General features: G+C 51.2%; 1 protein-coding gene across 2 annotated transcripts; it reads right to left on the bottom strand.

Annotated features, from left to right (window-relative positions):
* Positions 1-1811: 1811 nt before the first annotated feature.
* Positions 1812-22189, bottom strand: EIF4E2 (eukaryotic translation initiation factor 4E family member 2). 2 transcript variants are annotated; one of them, XM_054039761.1, is made up of 8 exons: positions 22089-22189; positions 20315-20429; positions 19463-19597; positions 16473-16577; positions 14158-14310; positions 13847-13983; positions 5060-5138; positions 1812-2283 (listed from the first exon to the last, which is right to left on the bottom strand). In XM_054039761.1, exons 1-7 carry the CDS (start codon positions 22106-22108, stop codon positions 5093-5095), a joined length of 711 nt encoding a protein of 236 aa, XP_053895736.1. In that variant the 5' UTR covers positions 22109-22189; the 3' UTR covers positions 1812-2283; positions 5060-5092. The 2 variants fall into 2 exon arrangements, with proteins under 2 accessions (XP_053895736.1, XP_053895737.1); XM_054039762.1 differs by lacking the exon at positions 5060-5138.
* Positions 22190-23676: the final 1487 nt, after the last annotated feature.

Raw genomic sequence — 23676 nt, 5'->3', positions numbered from 1 at the left:
AGAGAAGCAGCCAGGCAACAGAATGGCAGTTCCATAGGGCGGCTCACTTTAAACCAGCATTTAAACAGCCCAACTGCTGCCCTAGCAGAGGGACCAGCAAGCCCGCTCCTGGGTTCAGCCTCCCACGGCGTGCGTCTGAGGGGAAAAGCCTGAAAACACATAAAATAGCAACGCTGGGCTCTGCGCACAGCTGGGACTATAAACGAGACTAAAACCTTAAGTGCTGTCATCTGCAGAAAGCTTAACGCAATGTGGCTCAAAGGAGCCTGCAGCGAGTCTCTCATTACGACGGAGAATAAATCCCCTTTACAAATCTTGCCGGCGCCAGGACAGAGTATTATTTAAAAAGGAGCATTTTAAGAGCTGCAGCTAGGGTTTGCTACCTGGTAGAATCGGGCGAAACGAGCTACATCTGGACTGGAGCCATTGTTTAAGAGCTGCCCCAGCAACTGGTGGTGGGTAAACAAGCAGCAAGAGGTGAAATGGGACGAGGTGTCCCGCAAAGCACAGCTGTAGAGAGATGGGCTATCCATCCCACTGCCCCACCTACAGCAAGCCAGCAGCTGGGGATTTTCAGGTCCACTCTTCCATGCCAATCCAGCCACCCCGCCCAGGGGCGCGCTGCCCGGGCAGATCAACAGCAGCCCCCCGCCCCCTGAGCACTTTCAGGAATTCCAGGCGGGATTCTCCCAGAGCGTGGGGTGATGGTAAGTGATTCCAGAAGGAAGAGCAATTTTTCTAAGCCCCCCGCTCTAGATTTCATTGTTCTGAGGCTAACTGAGGGTTAAGAGGCTGAAGTTCTCTGCAGTCAGCAAGGAAAAACAAGCAGCGGTCTGCCTCGACTCCTGAATTCCAGATCTTTGGGACACTGTGCAAAAGAGACTGGCTAACAAAGTCCTTTCCTCCAATTTGACAGAGGCTCAAAGTCAGGCTGACCAGGGAACAGCAAAGTTTTTGCTAATTACAGTCTGTGGGCTCAAGGAGGAGGGGAAAAGGCTGGAGCAGAACTGGGTTTGGATACAGCACTAAGCAGAGGAAATAATCCACTCCCTTAGTGGCTGTGGAGTCTGAGGGAGCGTTCCCAGGTGAGCGAGATCAATATTGGCCTAACGCTAGGGTGGCAGCTGTGTCATTCCCGGCCCCAGGTCCCCTAAGCGTCTTCTCCACACGTCCTGCTCTCAGACAAAGCCACCGGCTAACGCTGGAAGGCAGCTCCAGGCTGGGTTGCCCCCAGCGACATAGCAGGAACTCAGTAGCTGCTTCTCCAGCCCACCCTCACTGGCTGCGAGGAGATGGTGCTCTTCCCTAATCCCATCCCCATGGTAACCGTCACCACATTTGATCTTTCCACCTATGATGTCCTGCAGACAAGGCAATTAAGGCCTCAGAAGCGACTCGTTCCCCTCATTTAAGGGACAGCTAATTGACATGTCTGATGGTGCACAGGCAAGAGCACTTGTAAGAGCCTGACTAGGTGACAGGAACCTAGACCCATCCCAGGCATTTTTATAATTCACCAATCTAGGGTACGGAGCTTGTGTTTTTATAGGTAAACGCCTCAGGCTGAAGTCATCCCTGCTGTGACTGCAATGAATACTGTGGGGTTATGGCAGGGCTGCACTCCACGCCTCCTCTAGAGGACCAGATTGCAAAGCGGGCCCTTTGTTGGGACAGTTCCTGGGTGATTGATGGGGAAGGGGAAGGAGGCAGGCTGGCCGCCTCTCTGGGGTGAAAGGGCAGAGGAGGAGATGCCAAGCTAGACAGTCGTCATCCCAGCTGTTCTTAAACAAACCAAACCAGAGAGATTGAAAGAAACAGAGACCCAATAATTTATTGGCAGAGCTGAAAGGGGGCATTTGCAAACCAATGGGTCATCTCTCCTGGCCGCAGAGATTCATTAATACTGGTACCCCTCAGCACAAGAGCATGGGACTCACAATATCCTCTGCACAGGGTATGGAAAGAGGAAAGAAAGTGCTGAAGGAGGCACTGGGAGGGCACCCTGCTAACTGAAAAGTCGGCCTCCCGCCCTGCCATTGGAAAAAAGAGTTTTGTGTGACAAGGTCAGCCTCTTATTAGTCACCGACGCAGAAGGGCTTTGAATGAAATCCTTCCTCCGGGGTTGAGTGCAAAAGGGTGGTGCGATCACTCCAGCCTGCGCGGCCCTCCAGAAATGGCAGGGCACGGATGGAGACCTCTCAGCGGGTTCACACCAAGAGAGGAATTTACCGTCAGCCTTGTTCTCACAATGTGATTTTGGTGTTTCGAAAGCTTGAATTATCCCTGGAAGAGAGGGGGAGAGAAAGAAAGGTTTAATACATCGGTAAGTACATAGCCCCAGATACAGCCACAGAGCCTGACTGGTCCCACCCCACTGAGGGCAACAAGCAACAACCCACCTGATTCAAGTTCACCTCCCAAATCCCCCTAGTTAACTGCTAAACATCCACACGCTACCCAAACAGCGTCTCTGCTTTATTCCAGGCTGCTACCGATCACTAGCGTACTTCGATGGAACATGAGAAGATCCTGGTTTCATCCTTATCCGTTCGGGATTGCGAGTAACGGGTGTGTCTGACCTGGCACAACCTGCCTGGCAGATTTCAGGACTGGACTAAGTTGGCTCATCGCAGGGTCTCTTTCCCATACATCTCTTCTGCTCTCAAACGAGGCACAAGTCATTTTGTTTAGCATCTGTGCTCTTGGCTCTCCTGCCTTTAGCCCCTCCCTCAGGGGTCTCTTTGTAAAGGGACTGGCAAGAAACTTAGGCACCAAACGTGCCCTACCGTAAAAATCCCTAAGAATTCAAACACAGAGGGGCCGATCCCGCAGCCCGTACTTGTGGGACTAGCATCACTCCCATTGCTGCTGCTGCAGGATCAGCCCCTTGTCTGTCTGTGCCCGGGGCACACGACCTGGTCATTGATAATGTGAACTGTCGTGTTAGCCTCTGCGTTGGTGCTGATAGCCTTCCCGCAGCGGCAACACAGGAGACTACTAGAGCAGGGCTGACAGTGATGGACATCACAATTTCAGGTTTCTAGAGGGGCTTTTCAGACAGGAGTGAAGTTCGATGGAAGGGAGGGACCCCTGTTGAGAAGGCAGGTTCTGTGACTGCATGGCAACGGGCAGAGTTCCCACAACAGTAGCAGGGCACGGGGGCATTGAGAACAGACCTTTGGGGCACCCGAAACAAGCGGCACCAAAGCAGTGCACTGAGACACCCTAGCATGCATCGCAGCAGGCCACAGAGCTCCCAGGAAGCCCAGGTGGGGAATGTGGGCAGCCCAAAGGTGGGGAGGTATACTGTAGAACTGTGAAATGTTTCTTCAACCTCTGAGCTGCTAAGGAGCCATGTGGTGGCTGTGACATGGTGCATGCTGGGATAGCCCAGTGGGGCAGGCTGGTGTGGCTATGGGCAACCCGAAAGTAGTCAGTGGAAAGGGGATTGCATGCTGAATGCCTCCTGCTATTTGGGGCATTAAGTACGTTTCCCTGCTATTAGTTAGAGACATGCTCGGAGGTCACCGCCAGAGAACGAGTGGCAACCATTCTACTCCTGAGCGCAGCAATGGCAGAATCGGGCTGCGTGGCCATTTGGGAACGCGGATCGAAACTCTTCTCAAATCCAGAGTTAATTTACCACTGCGCAATTTCCCAGGCTGCACCCTAGCCCAGGGCAAAGCATCTACCTCGAAAGCAGATTTCGATGGGACTCTTCTCGCTGGGTCAGTTCTTGCTCGGTGGGGGTTTTGGTGGAGTATTGCCATTCCACTTTCTTTCCACGTCCCCCAGTACTATATGGTCCCGATCGTGTTTCTCTGTGGACAACGCTAGCTTTGTTCTTGCCACTACTCTCCTCTGGCCAGGGTAGGCAACTCAATGCAATTAAGAAAGTTAAATCAACATTCCCCACATAGTCAAATGCACTTGGCACATTTACTGTCTTCTAAAGCTGGTACTTCACAACCTGTGCTGGTAGCTTTTTATTCTGGAAGGGCGTTTGAATGTCTTCTAATAATAAAACGTTACTAAGTGCTTATGTAGCACTTCACAAGCAGCCTCTCATTACCCCTCCCCAACAGTCAATCCTGCGAGGTAGGGAAGAAAGAGCGCTCTTCATTTTTGCCCAAGGCCACACGGTTTCTCCCAGCAATGTTTGTCCAAGGTCACAGAGCGAGATGGTAATCCCGATGCTGCCACCAACTAACTCTGGAAGCCAGTCTGAGTTGCAGCTGTCACATGTGCGGCTTTGTGGGATTTAGGAGCTTGCAACGCCTCCCCTTTGGGCACGTTAGTGTGCACCCACTGGGATACGCTGCAAAATCCAGCTCGTCTACAGAATCATGAGAACAGAAGACGCCTCTAGTCACTAGGCAGGACTCTGCCCCTTAACAGTAAGGCACCTGCAATCCCGTAAGTGGCCCAGGGTGGGAAAATGATCTTGGCCATAAGATGGACACCTGTACCTAGCTATTTTCTCTACACAAGGTTGCCGTTAACAGAGGGGCTGTGGGCACTCTCATCTTGTTAGCCACAGCGTGTACTATTTTAAAATATAGTACCTACTGCACATCCTTCATTGGCAAGCCTTTATTGACAGCCTAGCTATTCTGCCCCGGCCCTCCGTCAAGAGCAAGGACTTGCCTGCCAAGCTGGAGACGCCGTTATCAATGTGCATTACATGTACGCTCTTAGTTTCTGACTACAACTCCACTTCCTAACAGCCAATTCTAGACAATACAAACAAGCCAAAGCCATATCTCTCAGCCTACTCGGCACCGGGACACAGCTGCCTTGCAAACAGGGGATGCATTAGCTAAATGGCTGACAGCATCCCGGCTGCAAATGCCAAGTGAGCAGTTTTTCCTAGGGTGAGATTATTAGTGCCTTTTGATTCAGAGGTTAGTTTGGACTTTGGCAAGTCAGCCAATAGTGATGGGACTGACGCCAGGTCATGAGGTATTCAGGTCCGCTGTGGAGCGCTGTCCCCACGTGAAGGCAGGCGCGGCTGAGAGGTATGCCATAAAGTCATGTAAGAAGAAAGATGAGGCCCTACCCTGGGTGTGACAGAGAGAGGGGGAGCGTTCGATCAGCGACCACTGCTGTTCACCAGGCCATGAAACTCCTCCCAGGCCCTGGTAAGCCAGAGGGGGGGAAAAAAAAAACAAACAGCACTTCAGATCAAAGGGTTCTTAACTTTTACCGAGCGCAGAGACATTCAGTGGCGTTTGAAAGGCCATTCTGAGAGCAAGGCAATGTTCTCACCAGGGCTCAGAGGACAGGCGCATCCTTAAAACACAGCCAGACATCTGACAGCATGAGGTAGCTTTAAAGTTCTGCACAGACATGAAGCTTTCTGATTGGCTGCCGGTGACATCATAGCACGTTAATACCCACCAGATACAAGGTGGGACCCTCGACCTGTTTTTAAACTAGAATTGCCATTTCCTATGCCTCATAAAATAACCCAGGGTTGTGCATTTCTGGCGGATCATCATGTTCCTTGACTGGTTAAATTCACCCAGTCTGGCCTTTCTCCAACACATACCAGGGCTTGCTGTAACCCCCCAGAAATACAATGCTTTTCATGCCGTACGGCTTAGTTACGAGACCGTTCTCTGACCAGGCTACAGATTCCTATTGTTATTAGAGACAGAGCCTCATTTCCTATCATAAGCCTGCACTGTTAACGACACCCACGCTAAAAGACGACAGCTATTTGCAATGAAAATGTTTTCAGATAAGTTACAGGGAGAGGCTTCTCGTTCCATTCCCTGGCGGAGAATCTGTTATGGACAGAGTTAGCAGACTGAAAAATGACTGTCTGTTTTACAGAGACAGTGTACTGAAGGGTCTCCCAGGGAAAAGATGCTGAGGTGAACATGAGCATAACTATTATCCGAGATCAGACACATCAAGGAGCTCTGTTTCTCCGTGCCCCTGAATATTGAGCTTAGTGCTACAATACCTGCCGTTTCACTCAACGCATGGGGGCATAGGGAGGTTAGAGACAACCCGTTTCAGTTGTAAAATCCGATTCCGTTCCAGGATTCTGCCTCTAGTGCTAATTTTCAGACCGAAAGCCGCACATTTACCAGCGACCTAAGAGTTCCCTTATTCTGCAGTGGATTGATGACAGTTCAATCCTTCCTCCCCGACAAGAGTACAGATCACACAGAGTGTTGTGTGTTATCACCGGACCCTGGGACTCTCCCAATGCATTTATATGATCTGTGCCTAAAAGTCAGGCTGTAAGCTCCTGGGGGCATTAACAGTGTTGTCTAGTGTTAGCACCCATCAGCTCTTCAGCAATAAAGTCTTTAGGCTGCATTTTCAACTGCTCTTGCCTGGTGAAAGCACTGCCCAAAGCCCTGGCCAGGGCGTACCAGCCAGGGTTCATCCCAGATATTTTTCTGGCTGTGTTTGATAGCTGCATACCCTGCCATGAGATTCCTCCCCCTCCCCCATTTCTAGTCAGTTTCTCTTGGGGAACTGGCCCAGTACAAGCAATTTTCTCCAGCACACCTTACCTCTTGGAGTTTGTGACATTGATCGCTCCTAAAAAAAAGCATCCCTCTTTCTGAAAGTGGATCGATCCCTCCTCTGACAACAACCACGGCAGTGGTGAAAGGTCAACAGTCCTTGAGGCTAAGGTCCTCGCATGGCGGGAGTAGCAAGATCCCCCCATCAATGAACCTCAGGCCTGGCACGCAGTGACCACAGTGAACTCAGCCTCCGTGGCCCATTCAGCCGGTGCCCTCTTTGGAGGCTGCTGAGGGTGTCCTTTTCGGTATGTCTACACTGCGGTAACAAACCCTCAGCACCAGGTCAGCTAGCTCGGCTGTGGGGCTAAAAACAGCAGTACGGGCGTTTGGGCCCAGGCTGGAGCCTGGGTACTGGGACCCTCCCCCCTCAAGGGGTCTCAGAGCCCGGGCTCCAGCCCAAGCATCTACACTGCAATTTGATAGCCCCGCAGTCTGAGTCCTGCGAGCCTAGATCCACTGACCTGGGCCAGCCCCGGGTTTTTCATTGCAGTGTGGACATGCCTTAGGTCTAGTTGTGACAGGAGTTAATGAAGAAGGCTGTTGTCTAGAGCTGACTTGTTTTCTAGATGTTCTCTTCTCCCCTCACCATGGTCTCCGAGAACTCCCTTTGTTCAGATGGGTGGGTGAGTGACTGACGTGGTTCCCTGGGATGACACTACTGGAGAGAAAGACACCACTGCCTGATGTTAAATGAGCACAACTGGAGTCTGACCTTTGATCCGAAGCCTCACAAACAAAGGCAATGCGCGGGTCAGTGCTGCCGAACGTATCGCAGCAGCCAGCGCTGTCTGGATGGGGCAGCACATTAACCGTTTCTGCTGACACCTGGCGGGGGGGGGGGGGGGGGGGGGCCGGCTGTGTCCAGGTGCTACTTTCAGTCCAAAACCAAAAGCGAACGGGGCCTCCCTGTGGCCATTTCCACCCAAATTCACAGCTCCATTTGGACAGGCATGGCAGCTGCTGCTCAGGGGGCCCCTGTGTTAAGGGATCATCGCAGGAAAGACAGCAGCATGAAAAGAGACGTGTAAGTTACAACAGAGGGAAAAAGCCTACTCCCCGCCCCGAGGGGGCCGCATTCCCAAGAATCTCCTCGGCCCCTGAAATCTTCCCTCCTCACGTACGCCCAGGGAGCAACTTCCTTCAGGACTATGCGGCCTGGGGAGCTTTCAGAGACGGGACCACTGAGAACACTGCCTGGGCCGAACGTGGCCCCAGGATCTGTGGAATCCACAAATGTTCATCTGAATTAGAGCGTAGTTATCAAAAAGGTGACAAAAATGGGCCCTTCTGACACAGCATATCGGCTTCGTGGGCACTCCCCGGCTCCGCTCCTCCATCTGAAAGCTGCCTACAACCCCCGTCTACCCGTCAGCTTTCCTTCGCACCTCCCAGCCCGGATATTTCCACCCCACAAGCCTCTCTCCCGACTGCCCCCTTCTCCTGCCATCACTCCAATGTGCTTGGGGACACATTCCTTACCCCGGTGAACCTAGCGCCCGCCGTCCCCTTCAAATCAGCAAATTCTAAGATACCTTGACAACAGCATCCATGCCGCACTGTTACCTCCCGAGTCCTGCTCACAGCTTTATAGTGAAGCTCTTCAGGCCAAGGATTTGAAGTGATAAAATGCCACACCTATTATAGCGCTGTTAGCTTTAAAGAGATCTGCTGCCTTTACTGATCAACCCACCTCTCTAGTTTTGTTCACCCCGACACCCTCCTGCAGCCGGGGCAGAGGGAGCTGCCATCTAGTTTGTGTTGTGCATCGTCAAGGTTGCCCGCTGAATTCTGCTTGCAGAATCTTTATGGCCTACGGCAGGGCCAGAGGCAGACAGTGCCATGGTGTCGGGATATTTTTATTTATAGGCATTTTTATGCCCCTCACCATGGTATCCGAACAGCACACAAACATTAAATGAATTTATCCTTAAGAGTTGGGATTACCACCATTTTACAGATGGCGAAATGGAAGCACTTGAAATTAAGTGACATGCTCAAGGTCACCCAAGAAGTTGGTAGCAGAGCTGGGGACAGATCCCACATCTTCTAAGAAGGATTCTTGCTCTTGTAAACTAGTCAGACCAGAATTTGATTTTTCAGATCTCAGGTGACATTTGCAGCCCTGGCAACCAGGGACGTAGCAAACTTTTGAAGTGAACGTGTTTGAGCTGGGTTCACTGAGAAGAAATATGGAATAGCTCCATTTTAGTCACTTTTCTGAAGACAACGACAACACACCAAAAGAAGGGAACCTTTCAGAATTGCCCGCACCCCTGAAGTGTGCTGTGATGCTACAGAACGGACCCTAGAGGCATTACCACCATTTCAAAACCCAGCGTTAAGAAAGTGATCTTTAAACTTGCAGAATCTACTGGCTGGAATTGGAGGATGGAGGAATAACTGCACTGCAGACTCAAGAGAAAAGGAAGCGATCTTCAGACCTGGACCGTCGCTGCTCTCCACTGTTCTAGTCCTAGGCCCGATGGACTAAGCACAGAGCAATGCATACATTGGACACGTGACCAGACAAAGGCATGTGTCAGTCAAGTGAGGATTTCTATGAGTTCCCTTCCACAGACCCTCCACAAAAGCATCTGCATAATGGTAGGGAACAGGGCTAGAAATTAGAGGCCCTGGGGGCAGGTCACTTTGGGGGCAGGTCACATTCAGCGCAGTGTAAGGAGACAATTGTAGGAGTGGCTGCAGCGTTCAGCAATTTCATTTCCCAGCGTGTTCTCGAGAAATTGTGAGCAGATGGAAATGGGCATCCCAGTGGGTCAAATGAGCTGTAGAATTAGCTGTGCTCTGATGTGGCGGCAAAGGAGCCGCCCCCCACAAACACTAAGCCCACGGACTTGCTGTTTCACTTTCCCTTAGAATCAGTTACCATTAGGATTTCCTGGCCAAACAGCGCTCAACTCTGTGGGGATTTCACTTTCCAGCAGTCTCCAGTGGATCCGAGATCTCGGTCCCTATGTGTGTGTCCTGGAGAGCTCTGCGTAACCGCTTAATTCATTTCCCTGCACCGCAGAACCCTCCCTCTGTTCCCTTCTGTATCTGCTCATCGTCTAGCTAACTTCAGACCTTTTATTTTCCCCAAGTGTCTGCCGTGAAACAGACCTGATGCCAGCACTAATAAGATCAGCCATTCTTCCAATTTACTCTAGTAGTCCCATTATTTATCAGTGCTGACTCTGAAGGGAATGGAGAGTTTTATACCCTGCTCAACTCCCACTGCAGCAACAGCCACCTACAAACAACAGGGGCTTTCTTTTCAGAAAAGCCGGCCTGCTTAAAGCTCTGACAGGATACTCCAGAGTCACTTTAACTAAACTATTTCCAGTCCAGCTGGCCCCACAGAAGTCTGCCGTGCTGCCACTCAAGGAATCCGTTCCCCTCTCTCGGAAAGCTGACTGTGTGGTGTTGGTGGGAGCCACCCAAACACACAGCAGGAATTGGAAAGAAGGATGGGGTAGACATGGGGGAAAAACACATGGGTCCATGAAGGAACCCCGCTAAAGCAACACACGAATGTCCCACAACTACAGCAGCCGGTTCTCCCCAAATGCACCACTGATCCTAACAAGCTCCAGGTTCACCTGCTACCAGTGGCAATATTCACAGCGGTTTACAGGCCCTCCCTTGCAAAATGGCACAGCCGGTGGCCAGTCCCTCCCTTGCAAAATGGCACAGCCTCCATTCCAACAAGGTAATGGGAAGGGTGCACCGTTCATAGCAAGGAAGAGCCAAGTGAAGGGCGCCACTGTCAATAATCCGCTTTTCTTCCCAGGCTGTGCCAGGCACAGGGTTAATGGTGTAAAACACCTGGGGTGACAGAAGCAGTTATGGTTGCAGAGGTAGAACGGAATTTCCCTAGACTCTCCCAGCATTAGACGTGGGGCTTTGAAGAACAATAGCTGAAAGGAAAAGCTCTTGGGGAACAGTAAGAGATTTTCTCGCCAACCATTAAAACAAGACAGCTACTGCCATGCAAGATGCATTTCGACAGAGACCAGCACTGATGTCCCCTGGCCGTGCGCAATGCTGCAAGGGACTGGACTAGCTCTTCTAATGATATGGAAATGAATGGACCCTGCTACTTGCTGGGATTTAGGACGTTTGTCAAAATCATAAGCATGAGAATGAAAGGACACAGGAAAATGGCTCTGAAAGCTCCACTTATCATCTAGCTAAACACAAGTCCAGAGCCCGGGAAGACTGGCGTGCAGAACGACCCCTCTGAATGATTGGGGTACAACAGATACTTTTCTAACCCAACTTGGCAGCATGGGCACTTTCAGCAGCAGAGGGGCTTGTCCCCTCTGAGTGCCTTGAAGAACTGGCGCGTATAAAATAAGTTTAACGTGTACATTTAATGTCACACAAGTAATATATAAATCCTGCACCACCTGGCCCAGAAACCGCAGCGAGGAGATTTCTGGAGATGTGCATTTGCAATGTGTCACAAGCTACTAAAGGGCAATGCCTGCCCCCCCTCCACCCCTTTCCTTTATTTTTGTGAGAAATGCCCATCTTCTCCTAAGCCCACTCCCCCTCACCCCCCCCCCCGAGCTGAGATGCCAATCAAACTGTGCACATGAGCCAAGCTCTGGTGGAGAGATGCAGTCCATACAAATAGAACCACGAGAAACCACTTGGAAAGGAGGCCCTGACACTATCTCCAGCAGGGCAGGTCCATTAGGGCCTTTCATAAAACACAGCCACAGCGTGTGAGAATAGAGTGCTGGCTAGAAAGCCCCCCTAGAGTCATAAATCAGATGGTACATGTGCAGCATAAGTGGAGTGGAGTCATGTATTTCGACAGGGTTTGACAGACAGGGAAGGTAACGAGGGTGAGATTTTCTGGAAGAGGACAGCAGGTTTGCAAGAGATTTTTTATTAGCAAAAGGACTCTGCTAATGCAAATCAGGTCAGCCAGATAGAGTCTGACTGCAGCCAGCGCTGTGATACACTAACAGAGTTGTTAATCTGTCAAAGACTGCGCCCAACCCAGAGAGTTTACAACTGCAGCAATTAAACTGGTTGTTAGCAGCAACTACACACTAATGCAAGCGGCATGAAAGCAAGACACAACAGGCCAGATTCTGCTCTCAGGCACACGGCTGTAACCAGAGTAACGAATAGTTTGGATTTACACCGGGGAAGTGAGATCAGAATCTGGCCAGTGAAAACAATACTATTAAAGGAAGAGCTGGGACCATGTTGGAAACACACTGTAGCAGACTTGAACTAGCTAACAGCAATCAGTTCTTGTTCTCCCTTGGAGAAGTCAATGAATAGCCGAGCTCTGCTTCAAAGAGGCTGCAAGCACACTTCCTGCCTTCGTAACTGCACCAGAATGAGCAGGAGACAAGCCAATTTAGCCCCTTTTAAGACTCATTCCCAGCTGTAATGTGAGCTAGTCAACATCATGCCCGGTTTAAGTGAATCTGTTCCTCAACCACCTGTTATTCCCAGACACTGGCATCCTGGATTGTATGTCAGCAGAACAAATGCAAGGGATGATATCCAGAGAGAAGGGGCCGTGAGCAAAGGGGCGGAGCCCAGCAGCCTAAGGGCAATGCAATGCATTCCCATTTCCGAGGGCAGCAAAGGGTAGGACTGCTAAGGAAGGAGCACATTCAGTCTCCGGGGAAAGGCCAGGACGACCACACCGGAAGCACCCCTTGGTAAACCCTCTCTCCGTCACCAAGGCAGCCAAGCTGCTTCCAGCCACACTAGCCGGAATGCTGGCTCAGATCAGGGGCTTTCTGTACAGAGCCATGGAGGAAGGTAGGGAGAAGAGGAGCGAAAGCAACTGAGGAATTTCTCCAGTCCCCTCTCCCACAGAGAGCCCCACAACCTTAGCTTGAAGGCTATGCCGTCTCTGAACAAAGGTCAGACACAACACAGCCAAATGCGGGTCTGCAGGAGCCCTCTGAGATCTCGTCATGAAACAGGCATGACAGAAATGTTGCTCTCCATGTGCAGGAGAAGTTGTGCTTCACAGCGAGGTGGCTCACAGAGCCCAATGAAAGATTCAGTCAATAAAACAGGTCAGATCTTTTAGAAACAGAATAGGGTCAGGAACAGATTTAGGTTAACAAGAAAAATCTCTCTCCCCCCCCCCACCCCCCACCCCCCCCACCCCCACATACACCAGTAGTCACCTAAGAAAGTTCTCTGGCAAAGAAACATTCTGACAAAACATTTGGTATTAATACAAAAAATATGTAATTTGACTAGCTGACCCACAGTCTAATTATGCAGCAACTGTGGATTCCATGATGTAGACGCTTGTCCCACTAAGAACTAGGCTGACCTCACCAGTCATTGTGACCACTGCTCCATGGTCTTTAAATTGGACAGATGGCTTGCCAAGACCTGGGAAGTTTTAGACATGAAAACAGGGTTAGACGGGGGGGGGGGGGGGCAGAGGGAGGGAAATCACAAATACTTGGGCCCTTGGTTACAAGCTGGACTAGGAAGCCCTCTACTCCACTGAATTTTTCTCTTTATTAATTTCTTTGTGCGTATGTCAACTTTGAAACGTTCTTAGTCTAACCCATGCAACCTAATTAACGTCTGGTTTATAATAAACTTCAGTGAAAAGGGTTTAATGTTATTTACTTATGACTAGTACCAAAATATGCAGCAACTCTTTGGCACTTTGAGAAATAAAAGTCACGCCGAATGGCCTAGCATGGCAAATTACAATGAGCTCGGTTAAAATACAACTGTCCTCTCTACAGACCATGTTAAAAAGCCTCGCTTACCAAGAGCTGGGACGATTTCCTATAAAGATTTAGTATGATTAGAAATCAGTTGTACAGCACTGTAAGTTTACACAGTGCTTTCCCAAGAACATTTATTAACTTAATGATTCTATAAATCCCAGTTAGCTTTGGTATTTTAGTCTCCAGAATTCCTACTCATTCAAAGGATCGGTTCCCCACCGCAATCTTGTTTCTTAATCGAAAAAGCCCCTTCCTATGATGGGTAGCTCATTGCCAGATGAGGACGAGGACGGGTCACTAAGAGAGAGACCAGGAGTGCAGGCTACAGGCAAACCGAGGGATTTACTATTAAGTTCATACATCCCCAACAACAGTATGAAAGTGACAGACTTTTGGCTTTTAGAGGCCACTAATACGACAGATGTTTACAGTATGGTTAGCAGATAACAGCCCCAAAGCATTAGTGCATGTGACCACTTTTCTCTGCACCTGGGTCCTAGAGAAAACTGCTCCAACACACATGCAACAGGCAGCACTCCCTCCCCCTGCCCCTGCACGTACTTGATGCTGTCAGTGTGCGTTTTGTATTCCATGATGGTGTTCGGAGGTAGGTTAAGCACTCGGCGTAACGTGTCGCGTATCCGAGCTGTTGTGGCCTGGTCGCTAGCGGTCTTGTTCCATATGGAGATAATATCCTCCTACAGAATAACAACGAGGGGGGGTAAACAGATGGAAGTTTGTGCGCTCCAGCCAGAACACATGCTTGACAGTCCGCAGGGCAGTTTACATCGAACTGGACAAAGATGACCGCCCCGCAGATTCCACCCCTCAAGTCAGCACACGTGCCCAACGTGGTCCGAATGGCAGCTTACCTGGAATCGGACAGAGACAACTGCCCCACAGATTTCTTCCCCCACCATAAACTGTTCTCCCAACATCGCCAGAATGAGATTCTCCCAGCAGCGGGATGCTAAGCCCTTGCGCAGACGGATAATCCACTTGCCACCATTTTTGTTGGCATCGTCCTGGGAAGAGGGGTGAGACATGGATTCATTTTCTCCCAGCTATTTTGCTGCTAAAACAACAAGCTCACAAATGAGCAAATACCAATTACATGGGACCAAGAGGGACAGAACGAAGGAATGTTCAAGCTCAAGCACTGTCATGTTTAGTGACGAAGGCGGCATGACAAGGGTATTCTGAATGCCAGGCAACATTTGAGACAATGACTCTCCCCAGAGATTCTGCAGATCTTCCCTCTATTCACTGTGTACTTGGGCTCTGGTTGACTCTAAAATGAGGACAAATTGATACATCATATCATGATCCAGTGGTCTGCACATGGAACTAGGGGATAGGAACTCCTGACTTCTACTCCCATCTCTAACACGGATTCCCCCGCTAGAATTAGGCAAGTCACCCTCAATCTGTGATTCAGCTTTCCCAGCTGTAAAATGGGGATAATACCTAATTACATCACAGGGATGTTAAAGGAACTTATGTTTGTAAAGTGCTACTTAAAGGCAGAGGAAGAACTACAGAGAATAGGTTATTTCTGCAAGTTACCAGAGAGAACTGTTAAAAATACAGGCTCCCTCACTCAGACTATCCAGTACTGGAGTGAGTCACAGTAAGATGGGAGATGTTACAGTCCTAGTCCTGGTAACTGCTGGTGCTATCACAGATACAGGCTGAAGATTTCAGTGCAGAAAGTGGCAAGAACAGCTACATGTAAGGAGGACAAACAAAATCAGCATAAACCCCAGGAACGTGGCAAATTACCGACAGGAGGCAAATTGCCTTCGGAGCAGATGTTCAGGACTGGGAGAACAGAACATCCCCTTCAGAAATGAGCTGTCTGGGATTCAGAATTTAGGAGGTTTTCAGGGCCAGCCTGAACAGTGGTTGGAGTGGAGGGATTGGGCCTTGTAGTTGAAGGTTAGAGTCAGTTTTCTTTCAGGTTGAGTGCACCTCAGTTCAGTGAACTGTTTAATTTCCGTTTGTCAGCTGAGCAGCTCAATCTCCCAGCACAGTAAATAACCATGAACATTACGATTGAGGCTTCGGATAGCCGGGTAGATGGCAGGGTAGGGTCAGGTAATGGATTAGCATTGCACGGAGGCGGGGCAGGGAGTGGCATTTTATACATGGCCATACAAGGACGGTGGATTAGGATTAATTTAAAAAGGAGAAAAAGAACAAGGAAATTACTGGAGGAGAAAAGGGTCATAGTGAGCTCCAAGTTACTCCCCTCTCAATGCACGAACCAAGTGGGTATCCGAAATTAAAAGAACCATTTTAAAATGGATCGGAAGAGATGCTTTTTAAAAGTTTAAATACTGACACATGGAACCTTCTGCTGCAGCATCTTACCAAAGCATCTAGGTTACGGAGAGTCCAAAAAGGACAGACATTTATATTAGAATAGTATTTGTAGCAACACGGGCTATAAATCCCCAAGCTTCAGGGCGTATACTAATTGCCAACTGGGGTCAGGAATCATTTCTTCAAGGCAGAGTAGCACAGTGTGTTTCTTCATAGCAAGGCATAAAATTCTCAGACTGCATTTGGTACTGGTCACTGTTAGGGACAGGTGGGAAATTGATCTGGTGTGGCAACTTCCATGCAGATCTACTGTCTGACTACCACACAGAAACAAGCTGAACTCCAAGAGAAAGAAGAAGACAGGAAATCAGATCCAAGCCTCCCAACCCACCCCCAGATTCTTTATCACGATTCTGTTTATTCTCAGTGCCTGAGCTTTCACACACTTACACACAAGGAGAGAAGTTGGTCTCCTACATTCAGGCTGCAGAACAAGGTGCATTTGTCACAAAAACAGCACACAGTAACTTAGCCAAGTTCCCTTGGGCCACAGCTTCTGGAATCTGCCATCTTGGATTGGAGACAGCAGATCACCAGAGGCAATTTTTCTTAGTCTCGGGGAGAGCACCACCTCTCATTGCTCCTGAATGCCCCTCCTCTGCAGACAGGGCAAGTGCCTCATTAGTTGTGTCAGTAGCTGCTATGTGAGAGGAGACAGGGCTCTGCAGGAGGACAAACGTAACTGCAGCTGGAATGTCAGCCTGGCTTGACATTTAATGCTAGGAGACCAATCACTGCGGAAAACGCTCTGCCAGAAAAGACCCGCTAACAATCCAAGGCAGACACCCGAGCGCCAACTCACCTCCCACATGGGTTTGATTCCCTCTTTGAAGAGATGGAAGTCGCTATGGCCTGTCAGGTCCCCAGGACGTACCATGTGACTGTAAAACCTCCAGAACTGCTCCACCTGTAACGCCACATGCACCAGGCAGTCAGAGACAAGTCATCCAACACTTTACAAGGGGGCTTCACAATGTCAGGACCCAGGCCTTCGGGAGCAGATGTACAACCTTCACGTCTGGCTTGAGTCTCTCTCCCTCCAGCGAGGCAGCTCTGTGCTGCTTCCCTGTCAGACTGCACATGAGGACAGTAGCCTTCAGGACATTTAGAAACAGAGCGGTGGCATTGACAGGGCTTGTGCAGGTGTTTCTGGGAGTGGTTACGACTGTGTGACTAGCACACAGCCCAATGATTAGTGTCTGGCCTGTGGTGAGCGCAGATCAGCACTTACACCAAATAATTCAGGAAAGTGTCTGTGTAATGAAGGTCCCTCTGGAGGACAACGACAAGAGATACACAAGTCCCACCCAAGCACCTCAATTTGCAGCCAGTGGTGAAAAGCATCACAGCACCGGGGTAAGCTACTGATCGTTCTCTCCACGCTACACAGAGCCTCATTAGCACTTCATACCCTTCCTCTCTACAACAGTGGGAACTCCTGGAATTACTCCCCACAGGAGCCCTCAACCAAGGAATGGTTTGGGTTTTACCATAGTGTTTGCAGGACAATACACATTCTGGTGCTGGTTTGGGATCTTAAACCACCTTCTAAAGTGCGTATTCATACGGCTGCCTAGTCACCTCTAAGATTAACCATCACTGTACATTTCAACCCCTGTGAGCACTGGTTTCTACTGCAGCACTCTCTGAATTGACTTTCAGTGTCCCAGGCAGCAGTGAATTAGGGTTCTTTTTTATTAAATGCGTAAAGTTCTTCATGACACTTATAACTTTCCTAAATGCCTTATTCTGGTCCTTTGAGCTGTTTTGGATGACAGAGGGTTTTCTCCTTAAATAAAGCACGTAGGACCAGATTCTGCAACCAGTGGCTTCAACAGTAAAGCTTCCCAACTTGGCTCAATGGCGCAGGATAAGGCCCAGCTAGAAGATAAGGATGGATTTGTTTTCATACAAAAAGCCATCATTTGCATTTTAAAGGATTCTGTCCAATAACGAGCTAATTAAAAGTTCTGGTAGGGCTGCCAAAAGAGTTGAAGAAGAGCAATGCCACAAAGACTAGGAGGAAACCTGATAGTACGGCCACCAATTTAAGCCCAGGAATTATACTCAAAACTTCTGTACTTATCTTTCAGGGGGGAAAAATCCCTTTCAAGAGCTGAACTCATTGTGGTTTCAAGAAATGAGGGGGAAAAAATCTTGTTGAATATAGTCTGTCATTAAAGTACAGTGTGTAGACATTAGAGTCCCCAAACTGTATGATATGCCCTCTAGTGGCTAATTTTGTATTTGCCAATGCCTAGTGATTTTTAGCCAAAACTACACGAGGCTTGCGTTCAAAATGATGCTTTTCCCTAAACCTATTCTCCCTCCCCCTTGAAACCTAGCATCAGAAAACTGTTACCCGCCTGTCAACAAATCTTTTTCTTAAGCTAATATCGCCTATCTCACATGAAAGTGGGGCACTTCCAGTCTACAATGGTGAATCAATAAATTTCTCCTTGCTCTTTATTGTAGCTAAAACAAAAGATTCACAGGTTCTTAGTTCCTTTAATAAAAAAAAAATTCAGTGTGAGGGGGAAAGTGTTTTGGTTTTTTAAACTGAAGTGGTTTGACAGCTACCGCCAATCTCACCACATCAAAACAGTCATACTGGTTCCTCACTATTTGGACCTGTTTCCTTTCTCCACAGCTGGGAGAGCAGATAAGCAAATTTCACTTGTTGAAGTAAGAGAAACTGACGAGTTCAGGGGTCAACCCATGACCAACCTTCTCCCCATTCCTGCCCCCATGTATGTGGAATGATGAGAGCCAGATGTCCGGACAGGCACATGTGACACCTCAGTGCATTAAACATGTATAGACTAATAGACTGTTATTTCAACAACCCGCCTCCAAAGCTGTGTGACAGGGATAGGATATTTTAATATTTCAAATGGTCCAGTAGAGAGTTCAGAAGTGGACAGGATTAACACACTGAAAGGGACCCTGGGAAAATTCATGGAGCAAGAAGTTTACTTATCTTGTTCCCTCTGCGGTCCTGATCATCCTGAAGAGTGTTTCTGAAACTATTCACAAGTGAAGACAGTGGCTAGGTCTGAATTTAGGGTTACTTGCCTGGATGGTAACATTGTATTTCTGTTTCTGAAAGATTTGGCAGTGATTTCTATATGCTTCCCATGTCGCTTGGCTTTATAATAGTATTTCAGAGGGCCAGTGCTATCAGCTTTGCTTTTCAGCCCTCAACTCCATGGAGAGACAAGGAACCACCTCGTCAACTGATACAAGCCCATCAGCTATTTACATGTGGAAAGCAGACAAATGTCTGCTCCAAGTATATTATTCATGAAGGGGATGCATGTAGATGGGAATCTACAACATTATTGCCAGAAGCAGTGGACAGAAAAGCTTTTGGTTTATGCTTCACACATCAGTTAAGCCATTCGATACTTCTAAATATAGGAAAAAATCACTTCCTCTCTTACTCACCTGCCAAGTCCTGAGCCTGACTCTACTGCCAGACATAAAGGAGAACGGAAATGCTTCTTACTTGCCATTACTTACAAGCTCAGGGACTTCTCTTTCCACTGCTACTATTAACGAAGGCACCAATCCCTAGAACAGGACAGGCAGTGCTGCTTCCTGGTCTCTTTTAGGGCTGTCGTCTGTTGTAAGTGAATCGGAATCTGAGCCTCAGAGGAACCACTCTCCTTTATGTCTGGTGGTAGGTATATTAAGATGGTACGCGCATGCAGACACATAGCCACAGAGAAAAGCTACGCGGAGAAGCTGCATCGGATGGTCAGTGAAGTGGAACAATGGGAATGTACTCACTGAGGCGAAGGTGCCAATCTGTTTGATGTTCTGTTCATAGCTCTGAGAGCTGGTGGGTCTCCCCGGTGTTCGTCTGGAGTACCAGAAAGTATAATTATACTGCAGGGGGTGCTCGGCCGGCCCTGGGACAACAGCCTGGGGACCAGAGAAGCTCATTTATTCTCCCGTATTCCTCTCAAGAGGAAATTGAACAAGGTACATTCACAACATTAGCTGCCCACACGTTGCTGCCATCACAATGAACAGTTTAGCCTCATTTTCCTAGAAAAATCTCATCTCACTTTAATAGCTTGACACAGCCCATTAGTTTGGCAGCAATTGACTATAATTCACATAGGAGATTAGAAATCCATAGCGCATTTGGTCCCCAAGCTGGTAGGCCTGGGCGTGCTAAAGAGACTGCCGCTCAATAGGAGCCCCTCCTGCCAATTTAGAAGCAACATTAAACTCTGCGTAAATTCCCTTTAGTCCTTGGCAGCAAAGAAATGCAGACTGCTTCAAAAGCACAAAGCTGATCTGGTAAAGTGATGGGAAGCTCCCCCCCCCTCCCCAAGGCTTTCCGAAAATCTGTTTGGGGAAAGAGTCCAGCTTTGCTTTCCGGCGCCATATGGAGCACAATTTGCTAGGCAAAGATCTCTGGCTGCACGAGCAGAGAGGATATTCAAGCTTGGCTCAGGTACCCACAACCCAACAGCTTACATGGCTCCCCATCACGGTGCTAACACAGCACTAAGCCAGGACAGTATTCCTGGATATACTCCTTACACTGGACCAGACTGACCGCGTGCACATACCAGTATTTCACACCCAATATTATCCCTGGATGATGGCAGTGGGGTATTAAGAACTCACCTTCCTCTTGGTGCTACTCTGGGATTTGTCACGATCATTTTTTTCCTTCTCACCATCTTTCTGTGTGCTGTTCTCTTCGTTCTGGTCATGGTCCCCACTGTCGTCATCTTTCAAACTGGCAAAGGCAAGGGAAAACGAATGAGCTTTGCATCTCATGGCTAAGGTGCCATCTTACAAAAGTGAGACTTGTATTACTTGACCTCTCCCCGAGACACAAACTGCTGGCACAACAGAGCCGATGCTGGAAGTCTACTGACAACAGATTCTTACAGGGAGAACCCCATGAGAAAGCTTATGTGCCCTACCCCTGTCACAGACCACTTGGCCAACAGGAACCCCAAGCTCAAGCCCATCGACTCTTAAAAACCAGATTAACTTTTAGGACAACTCCAGGTTTTCTTCCTAGATTGAGATCTGTTTGAAAGATCATTAAATAGGGAACTACCATCAAAGATGTTTATAGCACACCCATCACTACGGGACCTATGCACCAACTAATACTGACAACCATCAACTAGGGAAGGGGAAAGAGGCTGAGTCCCTAAAGGTACGTCTGCACCAGAAGTGATACACGGCACAGCCGCAGCTACGCTGCTGTAGCACAGATACTTACGTCAGCAACGGAAGAGGCTTTTCCAATTGCTTTAGTAAATCCACTCAAGAAGCAGTAGCAAGGTCAACAGAAGAATTCTTCTGTCAACCCAGCAATGTCTACACTGCAGGTCAGGTCGGCTTAACTACATCTCTCAGTGAGGTGAATTTTTCACACACATCACCCAAGCATCACAGTGAGGTTGTCCTACGCTTTAGGTATAGACCAGGCCTAAGGAGAGTTAGTGAGTTGAACCCCAGTGAGCATCTTGCACCAAACAGGTCTCCCAGTGCCATAGGAGCTGACTCTGTGGATGCTCTGGGGCTGGAGCACTCACAGGGAAAAAAATAGTGGGTGCTCAGAACCCAGCAGCGGCCCCACCGATCAGCTCCTCTCCCTTCCCTCCCGCCCACTGTTCAGCATCATTCAGGAGGCGCTGGGGAGGGCAAAGCGAGGGTGGGTGTGGGGCCTTGGGAGGAAAGGGCAGAACGGGGTGTGTGGGGGGCCACAGAAAGGGGTGCGTGTGGGGCCTTGGGGGGGGGGGGAAGGGTGAAGTGGGGGCAGGGCCTGGGTCGAGCACCCCGCGGGGAAATGACAAAGTCGGTGTCTGAGCTCCCTGCTCGCCGCTCACCGCGACAGGCCAGAGGCCATGCTGGGAAAGCAGGAGCGAGCCAGAGCCGGGGCACACGGCCCCCGTCTGGAGCTGGTTGCTGGCCCTGATCCCCGAGGGCGGTTACACCACCAGCCATTGGAGGCTTGACGCGGATGCAAAGCGGCTCACGTGGGCCGACTCCATGTGCGGGCCTGGGCCTGGCACCGGCTGGGGGCTCCCCCCGCGGGGGGGGGGGGCAGAGCCGCCAGACCCGGCCCTGCGCGGGGGGGGGGGGTGTGACTCAGAGCCCCCGAGCCGCCCGCTCCCGGCCCGGCCCAGCTGTCGTGGCCCAGGGGCGGCCGGGAAGCGAGTGGGGCAAAGGGGAGGGAGCCGAGCCAGGCCCGGCGCTGCCGCCGATCGAGTCCCCCTCCCTCACCCCGGCGCGTCCCGGTGACTCAGCGCGACTCGCCGCTGCCCAGGCCGGGCCCAGGGCTCCCCGAGAGCGGGGCGGGGGCTGCAGCGCCCGGCCCCGAGCCCGGCTCAGCGGGGCCCCGCCGGGAGGGGGGGGGGAAGAGGCGCCTCAGACTCACGCGTCAAATTTGTTGTTCATCCTCGCTCGCCGCCTCCGCCCGTCTCTCCGGTGACTTCCGCTCCGCGCCAAACACCCTTCCGCCACTTCCGGGAGCGGCGGAACTCCACCGCACTAACGCAGGTTTCCGCCCGGCGCAATGAACGCGCGCGCCGTCCTCGCGAGACCAGGGCGGGCGCCACACCCAGGGGGCGGGGGTAGGCAGGCCTCCATCTTGAGTGTGGCGGAGGTCAGCAGGCGCGGCCGGGCCCGTTCCCGGGTTTGAAAGGCTCCTGCCCCACGGGGTTCCCCGGGCTCGGCTGCCCGCCCCGGGCGTTGGGACGAGCCCCAGACACAGGGGGTCACAGCGCTGATCCGCCCCGGCCAGTACCTGCCTCGCAACCTCCTATGTCCATGGCCAACACCCAACCCCCCTCCCCCCCACACCAGCACCTGCCCCCCATCCCCGTGGCCAGCACCCAACCCCCCCCCCCCCCCACTTGGACCTCTGATCCCCCCCCCCCCGACCAACACCTGCCACCCACCCCCAAGGCCAGCACCCAACCCCCCCCCCCCACTTGGACCTCTGATCCCCCCCCCCCCGACCAACACCTGCCACCCACCCCCAAGGCCAGCACCCAACCCCCTCACCCCCCCACACCTTGGGCCTCTGAGCCCCCCCGACCAGCACCTGCCGCCCCCACCCCCGTGGCCAGCACCCAACCCTCCCCCCCAACCACCCCTTGGGCCTCTGAGCCCCCCCGACCAGCACCTGCCGCCCCCACCCCCGTGGCCAGCACCCAACCCTCCCCCCAACCACCCCTTGGGCCTCTGAGCCCCCCCAACCAGCACCTGCCCCCCACCCCTGGGCCTGCCACAAGTCCCCGTGGCCAGCACCCAACCCCCCCCCCTACTTGAGCCTCTGATTCCCCCCCCCCCGACCAGCACCTGCCCCCCGCCCCCTGGGCCTACCACACACACCCGTGGCTAGGATCCGTCCCACTTTAGCCAGTGGAAATGCTGGAGCCTCCACCCACTTCCTCACCCCTCTGTCCGGCCGTGATAGGGAGCAGCAGGACTTTTCCCAATCTGCAGCGGGCGAGGGGCCCCGGTGGGGTCAGTCCGTGTCACATTAGCTCCAGGGGTGCCTGGGGACATCATTTGGTGCCCCCTTCATGGAGCCGGGAGGCCGGGCGTGGTTCTCCATCGCCCCAACCCCTGCCCATTGTGCGGCGCCAGGGTCCCTGTTTATGTCCTTATTTTGAACTTTTCATCCTCACTCCTGTCCCCTCCCCCTGGAACTGTTGTCTTCTGGGCCCTGTGGCCCATGGGCAGCAAGTATCATAGGCCGGGGGAGGCTGTGCCTCCCAGAACAGCCTGGCATGGCCCCACCCATGCTCCACCCCCAGACCCCTACTGCCGTTCCCCCTTGGCCCAGGCTGGCTGAGGCTTGGCACACTGGCCTGCCGCCGGGATTCAGGGCGGCTGGCACTGGAGCCAGGGTTGCCCTGCCTGCCCCATGCTTAGGGCGCTGGAACCGTGCCACCTGGCTCTGCGGTGCTCCGGGCCTGGAGGCGCTCAGGGGCTGGGGGTGCTGGGACCTCACCACC

The sequence above is a fragment of the Malaclemys terrapin genome, chromosome 9 (assembly GCF_027887155.1).
Source record: "Malaclemys terrapin pileata isolate rMalTer1 chromosome 9, rMalTer1.hap1, whole genome shotgun sequence".
Taxonomy (NCBI): domain Eukaryota; kingdom Metazoa; phylum Chordata; order Testudines; family Emydidae; genus Malaclemys; species Malaclemys terrapin.
The sequence above is the reverse complement of the archived record's forward strand: the minus strand, read 5'-3'. Positions and strand labels throughout refer to the sequence as shown.